The following is an 11,388-nucleotide window of genomic DNA, read 5'->3' as shown; positions in this document are numbered from 1 at the left end:
ATAAATTCCACAGATTCACCACCCGCTGGTTAAAGAAATTTCTCCTCGTACATCAAGGGAACTGTCTTATTTTCTTTGAAGAGTTCAATAGTATCTGAATGGTTTAATGTCACAACTCTCTCCATGTTAACTTGTTATTCAAGCTAATAACTTGTTACATAGCTAATCCATGTCAAGTATTCTTTTGGTTTCTACAGCTTGTCCCTTCCTTCATCTTGTTCTCCATGAATGATCAAAGAGGACAAATTTGTAACACATCACTGTCCAGAATAAAATGTATTAGGGCTGAGGTATCCATGATAATTTTTCCCTACTTTCTTTGTTAGGCTATGTACAAAACAAAGAGAAGCACTGTCAAAGGTTACTTTCTGGCTGGCAGGAATATGACTTGGTGCCCAGTGAGTATTTTACTCAATGACTTTTTTAGGTTTCCAGGATTTGACACTTTATGTTCATAGCTTCTCTCTCGTGTTTTAGATTGGAGCATCACTGTTTGCCAGCAATGTTGGGAGTGGTCATTTCATTGGTTTGGCTGGGAGTGGTGCCTCATCTGGAATTGCTGTCAGTGTGTACGAGTGGAGTGTAAGTAATTTATAATAAGAAATCAAGCCATTATGCTCGGCCATTCGAGCAGATGTACAGTCACCAAAATCTGTTCCACTAGTCATTCAAATCGCAGCAGAGCCTTTCTGCTCTCTTTGTCCCAGACAACATAGTTGTGAATCCCTCTGCACCATCTTTTTTGTGTCCTTTCTGGAATATCACATCCAAAACTGCACACAGTTCTTCAGCTGTCTCCGTACAGTTGTACCATTATCTCTCTGCTTTTATATTCTACGCCATGGTGAATGAAAGCAAGTATCCCATATGCAAACAAGAAAAAATCTGCAGATGCTGGAAATCCAAGCAACACAAAGTATCCCATAAGACTCCTTTACCATCTTATGCACCTCTCTAGCCACCTTTTTAGGTCCTCAGGCTGAGTTCTCTTTAGGTCCTCACACTGAGTTCTCTATCATTCATTCTGTGCATTCCCCCAAAGTGCATCATTTCAAAGGGTTAAATTCCAATGACCATTGTTCTGTGATCTTACACACTGATTAATATCATCCTGTAGCTTATCTTCATCCTCTTTACAATCAACAGCATCATTTTCTTGTGTTATCTGCAAGCATATTAAACATAATGCTACTCTCTTATCCAAATCGTTAGTGTATACAACAAACTGTGTTAATCCCTCTGGTACACCAATCCACCATCATCACCTTGTCTCTTGTTGCCAAGATTCCGGATCCAATTTGCTAAATGGCTGTGGATCCCATGGCTTATAACCACTAGGACCACTTTCCTGTTTCATTCCTTGTCATAAGATTTAGTGTAAAATATGTTCTGCAACATTTGCATCAACTGCATTGTCCTTATCAATACTTCTTACTTTTTCCAAAAAAATCAATCAAATTAGTCAAATTGGAGCTCTCCCTGACAATGCCATACTGTTCACCTTAAGTTCATCTCTGATTTTCTAAGTTCAATTAATTATGTCCCTCCGAATTGCTTCTCAATTATTGAAGTTAGACTCATTTGCCTGTTTGAGTGCCAATAATCACCTCCCTTGTCTCCCATTGAAGTGGCAGTACATCTCATCAGGCCCTGAGTAATTAAGCCTACTAATATATAATACCTCATCCTTTTAATGACAGCATGTTTTAGAATTTCAGTGTCTCCCTCAAATTTTTTTTAACTACAATGTTCTTTTCGTTAGTGAATTCAAATAAAAAGCATCCTCAATCTCTACATAAAGATTGTCCCTCAGAGTTAGCATCTTGTCCTCAATATATTGTGATGCTCGGGGTGGTTAGGGGGGGAGAGCGTCATCGACAGCCCGACCCTTGCATTGCTAATCACCAGCACTGTTCACTGTTCTTCTGTTAAAATGCTTTTGTGGGATTATGGTGCGAATTTCTAGTTCGTTTATTGTTACATTTTAGCTCGGGTTATAATTACTTGTGTATTTGTGGGTCACCCTAACTGTATCCGGGGTGTGCGATGGTCGAGGTGACCCCGTCTGTGTGAGACTGGCTGGGTTCACTCTCCGGGTCAGGGTGCCCGGTTTGTTTTGTGTTTATTACAATAAAACGGTTGTTGAGTTAAACAGCTTCCTCATCTGTCATTATGGACCAAATGCTCGCCACATTCGTGTCAGGAGTGGGATGCCAGATTGGAGCTACGACATCGAATAGAGTGCTTTAAGACTTAGGGAATAAGATGAGGAATATGCCTCCCCCGCATCTACTGGCAGGGCCCATGAAGACAAGACCCCGAGGGAGGGCCTGGGAACCGAACATTGCGCCTTACCATGGAGCTCCAACACAGTGAGCGTACTCAGGCTCCCCAACCCGGGGGACAGATCACTTGCCTCTGTCGAGATCCACCCACATGGGAACCAAAGACGCCATCACCATGGGAGGTTGGGCACCACGGTAGATGCCACCGGAGCAAGAGGAAGACCAAAGGGCCTTGATTTGTGCCTCAAGGCCCACCCTGAAGCTCCCCAGATACGACGGTACCAGCCGCCTGGAGCCTTACCTGCGCAAATCAGACTTGCCACATGGCACAACAGATGGGGCCCCACCGAGATGACGGTACCTTGTCTTGGCACTAGAGGGAGATTCCCTGCGGGCTTTCCTCAACCTAACGCTGGCAGAGCAGTGCAACTACAGGCCCTCGTAGTGGTGTTTCGAGCAGAGGCCATTGGTGGAAGCAATGAGGGAAGATGGCGCCGTATGGGGGCATTAGCAGCTGATCTCTGTCACTGTGCTGGGCATGGCTACCCCCAGGTCCCTCCTGCGACCCAGGAAGAGCTTGCCCTCCAAACCTTTGTAAAGGTGCTGATGCCAGAGTGCCTTCGGCAGCATGTTCGCCGGACATCACCATCATCGCTAGATGAGGCAGAGAGGGCAGAAGCAATTTTAGAACCCAAGGTGTCCCAGGTGTCCCTGCACACCACGAGCTGGGGCTTGTGTCACCGAGGCGGAGGAGGAAACTGACGAGGAGAAGCCTGTGAGACAGGGCCGACCAGCGCCATGGCCCATGAAATGATCCCTGCTACCAGTGCGGTGAGACAGGTCATTTGGCCCGGGAATGCGCACCGGCACCACGCCACAGCTCAGAGCAGCCATTGGGAAATGCTGAACGAACAGCGCCGCCCGAGACCTCCAGCAGAATCTCTCCATTGCCGACCCTCCGGGTGGGCCGTTTGGGCGAAGAGCAAGGCTTAAGGCTGATATACATGCGTTTCAGCTGAACATGGACTACGTGGTGGTGGTCAACCAACACTATCATCCGTCCTGGTGTTCTCCCCAACACGGACCAGCCATCCCTGCCTGGGTAGACAACGATGGCGCTCCAGCTGGCAATGGTCACTGGTAACTGTGCGGCAATGTGAGGGAAGAGGAGGCTGCGGGGGAAAACACAGTGGTGCACGAGGTGTGGCTCGCCGACATCCGAGAGTCCTGCATTCTTGGCCTGGACCTGCTGTCCCGCTGGGTGGCCCATGTGGAGTGTTGGGAGCAACACTCTACCTTGGTGCTGAAGCCGTGGCTGTCCGGCAGGGCAGCTGTGGTAAACCATATATATGTGTTGTAACTGGGTTACCTGTCTGGACACACCCCTCTGCTGACTGCCCCTGTGGCTCCTCCCACAGAGTCCTGTATAAAGGTGTTTCGCCTTGCCCCTCCCCCTCAGTCCGGGGGCAGACACTCACCGTGGATGTTGTATTATATAGCGAATAAAAGCCTTCCAGTATTTTACCTAACCTCAGTCTTTTGGAGTTATTGAAGGTGCTTCAACAGCCCCTGGAAGCAGTCCCAGCGGGGGCAGCTGCCACCACCGGTTTCACAGCGGCCCACGGCAGTGCAGCACACCCGGTAGTGGCCCAACGCAACATAGCTGAACCAGAGGCAAGTGACGGTGACAGCGCTTCAGGTGACAAGTCAGTGACTACCTCCCCACTAAGGACCACGAGCAGCGAACAGGTGAGCAACCCCATGTCAGCCGGGGTGAGGGAATGGCTGAGTGTGGGACGATGGCCGAAATGGGCAGAGCTCTCCGCCCTGGACCCAGAGACCAAAGCCTTATACTCGCAGTGGGGAACGCTGGAGGGGCATGACGGGATGCTGTTTCAGCAGTGGCAGTTGTCCAACAGTGACAGACACCTCTTGCAGCTGGTGGTCCCCCGGGGGCTCCACACCACAGCGCTGCAGTCAGTGCACGGGCTGGTGGGAGCCGGCCATCTCGGAGCTGCAAAGACTTTGGGCAGGCTGCGTGAACGCTTCTACTGGTCTGGCTACAGGCAGGACGTGGAGCTGTTCATGTGCTGCTGCAATGTTTGCATGTCCTAAAAGGGACTAGGCTGCCAGTCTAGCGTGCCAATGCAGCAGTACCTGGTGGGGGCCTCAGTAAGTGTCTACTACCCCTCCAGGAAGAAGGGACTATCCCCCAGGCTTGGAAGCACAGGAAGGGACCAGGAGAGGTGGTGGGTGCGGTTGCTAAGGGACGGAAGGCAGTCGTGCTGCACCGGGACCGGCTGGTTCCGTGTCAGCCCTTGGCCACCACTAACCCAGCGAGGCTGAAGGAAGGAGGTGACAGTCCGGGTGCCCTGTCTCTTGCCTCACACAAACAGGTGGCAGTGTCCACGCCCACTGGAATTTTTGAACTTTGTTATAAACTTTGGGGTTGCTAGGGATAGCTGACCCCTCGGGTGGGGGCAGTGTGACGCTCTGGGGGGCGAGGAGTGATCGACAGCCTGCCCCTGCGTTTCTAATAACCAGTACTGTGTATTATTCTTGTGTGTATCTCAATAAAATGATTGTTGAGTTAACAAGTTTCCTCGTCTGTCTGACCAAACGCTCACCACAATACTACATAATGCTGTGGAATTTTCTTTAGCCTTATCTGCCAGTGATATTTCACCATCCCTCTTTGCCCTCCTAGTTGATTTGTTAATTTCTCTTTATCTGTCATTTGCTTCCATTTTATATCCAACACATGTTGACATTCAGGGTTCCTTGGACTTGCCTCCATATCCTTCACCTTTTTGGAGACTGAACTATCAATATTTCTCTTTAGAATGACCGCTACTTTTGTCTCATGATCTGGAAATCAGCCCTCTCCCACTTTGCTTCATAGAATCCTGCTGTGCAAAACTCGGCCGATTTCTCATTGCCCACTGTGATGCTAATCTATGCTAATCCCTTTTTCCTAAATTAGACCTATATCTCTCTACACCTCTACAATCCAAATGCTTTTGAAACTTGTAACTGTATCTACTTCCATCACCTTCAATAGCACCTGGTTCCACATAAAAACACTGTCTGTGTGAAGAACATACTCTCCCAATCTCCTTTGCTTTTTTTCACTCTCTTTAAACCTATGTCCTCTGCTTCTAGACTTCCCTGCCCTGGAGGAAAGAGATTGACTATTTCTTGTGTTTATGGCCCTCGTAATTTTATAGACCCCTGTAAGATTTTCTCACAGTCTCCTACACACCAGTGAGAATAAACCCAGTTTACCCAATCTCTCCTAAAAACTACAGCCCTTCATTCCAAGTCATATTCTGAGAAATCTCTTTCATACTCTTCTCTATTGCAGCCACATTCTTCCTGTGGAATTGCAGCCAGAACTGAACACAAAAATTACTTTTTAATGTATCTTTCACAGTTTCACCTATTCTATTCAGGAATTTTGACTTCATGGTAATCAATATGACTTTGCATCATAACTGTATATTATCCTGCTGCGTAATCAATTCCATCAACTACTCCATGGTCATAACACGGATAATTTACCAATAAATTTAAGGCTTGTTGAAACAAACAGTTGGTGACGTCTCATTAAAATCCTTCATTTCTATGTGCTGTCCTTTTTTGATAGTGCTTTTTGTGTAAAGGAGCCATAATGTATACCTAAATTACATGCTAAAATGTCTCTGAGGTTAACTACTCTATCCACGTGAGAAAACCCTGCATAATGGTTTTTCAAACATGGCATAATTGAGCCTGCAGAACATAGAGTACAACAGGGTGGCAAGAGAAGGAATATAATGGGTGGCATGGGGAACTATGATGGGGATGTCTCAGGAGGATTACAGAGGTGGGATATCTCTGGGAGGTGTCTGTGTGTCTCTGAGCTTTGCAAAAACTTTCTGTCTGGTAAAGGGGCAGCTCTCTTTTCAGCATTTATGACTATGACAAAGCAACAAGTAGACCTCTCTGAACTAACTTTCTATCATTACTCTTCAGGGAATGTATGCCTTAATGATGCTCGCCTGGCTCTTTCTCCCCATTTACATTGCGTCTGGGGTAAGATTTTTTTCCTTGTCACTGTTAACATGATCATTTTCATTTCTATTGTAATTCTGGTTTTATCTCTTAACACGTTTCACACTTTAGACTTAGAAGTTCCTTTAAAAGACTGATTGAGCAACACCCATGCAAAGTTCTAGATAAATCTATTATCAAGAATTTTAATCTTGCCTAAATCCATTTGATCTAGTTGGCTGAATATGATGGGGGTTGAGTAGCAAGGTCTTTGAATAAACTTAAAATTGTACTTGCAAGTCAGAAGCCTTGCTGTTATCAACTGCTTTTTCCTTTGGATCAATTGCCATGAATAATCTTCATTTCTCAACTCCCCCTCAACTCTTTGGATACTGTTGTGTGGGGTGGAGGTGGGGGGGAAATGACCTAACAGAAGAAAGCCACAGTAGTCACTTCTCTGGCATTGAGTCTGGCTCTGTTACTCAAAGGGAAGTTGGGCGGGGGTGGGGAAAAGAGGCGATCCGTAGTGATAGTGGATTCATTGGTTAGAGGAAGTCCTTTGGACAAGATCGAGATTCCTGGATGGTATGTTGCCTCATGGATGCCAGGGACATCTCAGATTGAGTCCTCAGCATTCTTAAGTGAGAGAGTGAACAGCCAGAGGTCATGGTCCATGTAGGGACCAATGACATGGGTAGGAAGTGTGATGAGTTTCAGCAAAGTGAGTTCCAGGAGTTGGGTGCTAAGTTAAAGGGCAGCACCTCCAGGGTTGTGGTCTCAGGATTGCTAATCATGTCGCATGCTAGTGAGGCCAGAACTAGCAAGATTATACAGTTTAACGTGGCTAAAGAGTTGGTGTAGGAGGAAGCGCATCAGTTTTGGATCATTGGGCTCTCTTCCAAGGAAGGTGGCATCTGTACAGAAGAGATGGTTTTCACCTGAACTGGAGGGGAACTAATATCCCAGTGGGAAGGCTAGTGCTGCATGGGGGGGGGGGAGTGCTTTAAAGTTGAGGGGAATGGGAATCAGAGTGCCAGAACAGGTAGAGAAGAGACTGTGGAGACATGTTGTTACGACCTAAGACTAATGTACTGAGCTGCACATGTTTCAATGCAATGAGTATCATAAGAAAAGCAGATGAGCTTAGGATATGATTTAGATCAACACATAGAATTATGATCTTGCAGCCATTGGTGAGACTTGGTTGCAGGAGGTGGAGGACTGGCAGCTCAGTATTCTGGGATTCTGCAACAGAGCGAGAGGGATTAAAGGAGGAGTCATGTTACTAGTCAGGGAAAATGTCACGGCAGTGCTCAGTTAGGGCCGCCTAGTTAGGTGATATTGGTGGAACTGAGGAATAAGAAAGGTATGACCATGTTATTGGAGCTGTATTATAGACCAGCAGTCCCCAACCACCGGGCCGCAAAGCATGTGCTACCAGGCCGCAAGGAAACGATATGAGTCAGCAGCATCTTTCCTCATTCCCTGTCATGCACTGTTGAACTTGAATATATGTCAACTGTCCCGTATTTACCGGGACTTCCCATATATAGGGCTAAATTGGTTTGTCCCATACGGGACCGCCCTTGTCCCGTATTTCCCCCGCTAAGGTAGTGCGTTCCTATGAAACCTTTTGTGCCGAAATGGCGTAAAGTGCAGAAGCAATTACCATTAATTAATATAGGAGAAATATGAAAAATAACCTACCAAATCATACCAAATAACACATAAAACCGAAAATAACACTAACATATAGTAAAAGCAGGAATGATATGATAAATACACAGCCTATATAGGCATCTGTTAGTCTTGTGAGACCATGGATTTGCACCTTGGAAGGTTTCCAGGGCGCAGGCCTGGGCAAGATTGTATGGAAGACCGGCCCATACTGCAAGTCTCCCCTCTCCACGCCGCCGATGTTGTCCAAGGGAAGGGCATTAGGTACAGCTTGGCACCAGTGTCATCACAGAGCAATGTGTGGTTAAGTGCCTTGCTCAAGGATACAACACGCTGCCTCAGCTGAGGCTCGAACTAGCGACCTTCAGATCCCCTGAGCGGATAAAGTCGGTGATGGATCTCCCATCCACTGCTAGCAACCTTATAGTTCCCACACCCCGCACTTCCCGTTTCTACCTCCTACCCAAGATCCACAAACCTGCCTGTCCAGGCCGACCTATTGTCTCAGCTTGCTCCTGCCCCACCGAACTCATTTCTGCATACCTCGACACTGTTTTATCACCCCTTGTTCAATCCCTTCCGACCTATGTTCGTGACACTTCTCACGCTCTTAAACTTTTCAATGATTTTAAGTTCCCTGGCCCCCACTGCTTTATTTTCACCATGGATGTCCAGTCCTTATATACTTCCATCCCCCATCAGGAAGGTCTCAAAGCTCTCCGCTTCTTTTTGGATTCCAGACCTAACCAGTTCCCCTCTACCACCACTCTGCTCCGTCTAGCGGAATTAGTCCTTACTCTTAATAATTTCTCCTTTGGCTCCTCCCACTTCCTGCAAACTAAAGGTGTAGCTATGGGCACCCGTATGGGTCCTAGCTATGCCTGCCTTTTTGTTGGCTTTGTGGAACAATCTATGTTCCGAACCTATTCTGGTACCTGCCCCCCACTTTTCCTTTGCTACATCGACGACTGCATTGGCGCTGCTTCCTGCACGCATGCAGAACTCGTTAACTTTATTAACTTTGCCTCCAACTTTCACCCTGCCCTCAAGTTTACCTGGTCCATTTCTGACACCTCCCTCCCCTTTCTAGATCTTTCTGTCTCTGTCTCTGGAGACAGCTTATCCACTGATGTCTACTATAAGCCTACTGACTCTCACAGCTATCTGGACTATTCCTCTTCTCACCCTGTCTCTTGCAAAAGCGCCATCCCCTTCTCGCAATTCCTCCGTCTCCGCCGCATCTGCTCTCAGGATGAGGCTTTTCATTCTAGGACGAGGGAGATGTCTTCCTTTTTTAAAGAAAGGGACTTCCCTTCCTCCACTATCAACTATGCTCTTAAACGCATCTCCCCCATTTCACGTACATCTGCTCTCACTCCATCCTCCCATCACCCCACTAGGAATAGGGTTCCCCTGGTCCTCACCTACCACCCCACCAGCCTCCGGGTCCAACATATTATTCTCCGTAACTTCCGCCACCTCCAAAGGGATCCCACCACTAAGCACATCTTTCCCTCCCCCCCTCTCTCTGCATTCCACAGGGATCGCTCCCTACACAACTCCCTTGTCCATTCGTCCCCCCCATCCCTCCCCACTGATCTCCCTCCTGGCACTTATCCCTGTAAGCGGAACAAGTGCTACACATGCCCTTACACTTCCTCCCTTACCACCATTCAGGGCCCCAAACAGTCCTTCCAGGTGAGGCAACACTTCACCTGTGAGTCGACTGGGGTGATATACTGCGTCTGGTGCTCCCGATGTGGCCTTTTATATATTGGCGAGACCCGACGCAGACTGGGAGACCACTTTGCTGAACACCTACGCTCTGTCCGCCAGAGAAAGCAGGATCTCCCAGCGGCCACACATTTTAATTCCACATCCCATTCCCATTCTGACATGTCTATCCATGGCCTCCTCTACTGTAAAGATGAAGCCACACTCAGGTTGGAGGAACAACACCTTATATTCCGTCTGGGTAGCCTCCAACCTGATGGCATGGACATCGACTTCTCTAACTTCCGCTAAGGCCCCACCTCCCCCTCGTACCCCATCTGTTACTTATTTTTATGCACACATTCTTTCTCTCACTCTCCTTTTTCTCCCTCTGTCCCTCGGAATATACCTCTTGCCCATCCTCTGGGTCCCCCCCCCTTGTCTTTCTTCCCGGACCTCCTGTCCCATGATCCTCTCATATCCCCTTTTGCCTATCACCTGTCCAGCTCTTGGCTCCATCCCTCCCCCTCCTGTCTTCTCCTATCATTTTGGATCTCCCCCTCCCCCTCCAACTTTCAAATCCCTTACTCACTCTTCCTTCAGTTAGTCCTGACGAAGGATCTCGGCCTGAAACGTCGACTGCACCTCTTCCTACAGATGCTGCTTGGCCTGCTGCGTTCACCAGCAACTTTGATGTGTGTTTTTAATCACTAATTTTTTTTATTGCAGCACCAACAAGTTACATTCAATACAACCAGTTGCCAATTACATTTTGACTTTAACCCAGCCACCCCCAAACTTCATCACCATTCCCTCCTCCCACCCCTCATCCTCATCCTCATCTCCACCCCTCCTCCCTCCACCCCTCTCTCCTCCCCCCATCCTTCACCCCTCTACTAACCAACTGAATAGTAGTGCATACACAGACAGAGCATTCTTATTTTAACAGAAGATCTTTTACATTAGATATCAAATTTGTCCACATTAAGATGGTGTTTGGTCGTGCATTATTTACTCTTGCTGATGAAAGTTCCAGGTAGGAAGCATCAAAAAAGCTCCAAAGCCAATGGGTATTTGAAATATCATGGTGAGGTTTCCAACGCTGGACTACAATCTTCTTAGCTGCAGTCAGGCCTGCCAGCCAGACTTTGCGTGTTTTTTCCGTAAGGGAAAGGTGGGAGTCATCATTTAGAAGATGTACCGCGGGGTCCATTGGTAATTGTACCCCTGTTAGTTCTGTAAGAGTACTGATAACCTTCCCCCACAAACCAAAAACCCCTGGACATTCCCATACAACATGTATAAAAGAGCCAATGGTTTCGTGGGGGTAAAATGAGCAATATGGATCAGGAACCAGCCCCATTTGATGTCTAAATCTCGGTGTTAAATATGCTCTATGACAAAATTTCAAGTGTATATACCGATGATTTGGGTTTTTTGAAACACCGGCAGCATTATCCCAAATCGCATCCCAGTCTAAGTCTTGTCCCAATTCAGATATGTCCCTATCCCAGGCTTTCATTCCTGATGTGGGCATATATTTCTGGGAGTTTAATTTATCATATCACTCTCTGTCATGGAGCACTCTGTATCCAACTTAAAATGGGATGGTCCTTTAAATCTGACCCCCAGGGAACACCATAGGCTTTACAAGCTGATCTTACTCTAAAGTAGAAGAAAA

At 47.3% G+C, this 11,388-nt stretch overlaps 1 protein-coding gene across 1 annotated transcript in view; it reads left to right on the top strand.

The window, feature by feature from the left end:
- The first annotated feature begins 329 nt into the window (after nt 1-329).
- Nucleotides 330-11,388, top strand: part of LOC140203402 (sodium/myo-inositol cotransporter 2-like) — a 134,123-nt gene continuing 123,064 nt past the window's right edge. Inside the window, exons 1-3 of the mRNA XM_072269460.1 lie at nt 330-398; nt 478-582; nt 6,300-6,359. Coding sequence (XP_072125561.1) covers nt 330-398; nt 478-582; nt 6,300-6,359 — 234 coding nt within the window. The remainder of the gene's footprint in view (nt 399-477; nt 583-6,299; nt 6,360-11,388) is intronic.

Source organism: Mobula birostris, chromosome 9 (assembly GCF_030028105.1).
Source record: "Mobula birostris isolate sMobBir1 chromosome 9, sMobBir1.hap1, whole genome shotgun sequence".
NCBI classification, from domain to species: domain Eukaryota; kingdom Metazoa; phylum Chordata; class Chondrichthyes; order Myliobatiformes; family Myliobatidae; genus Mobula; species Mobula birostris.
This window is presented reverse-complemented; position numbering and strand designations above follow the sequence as displayed.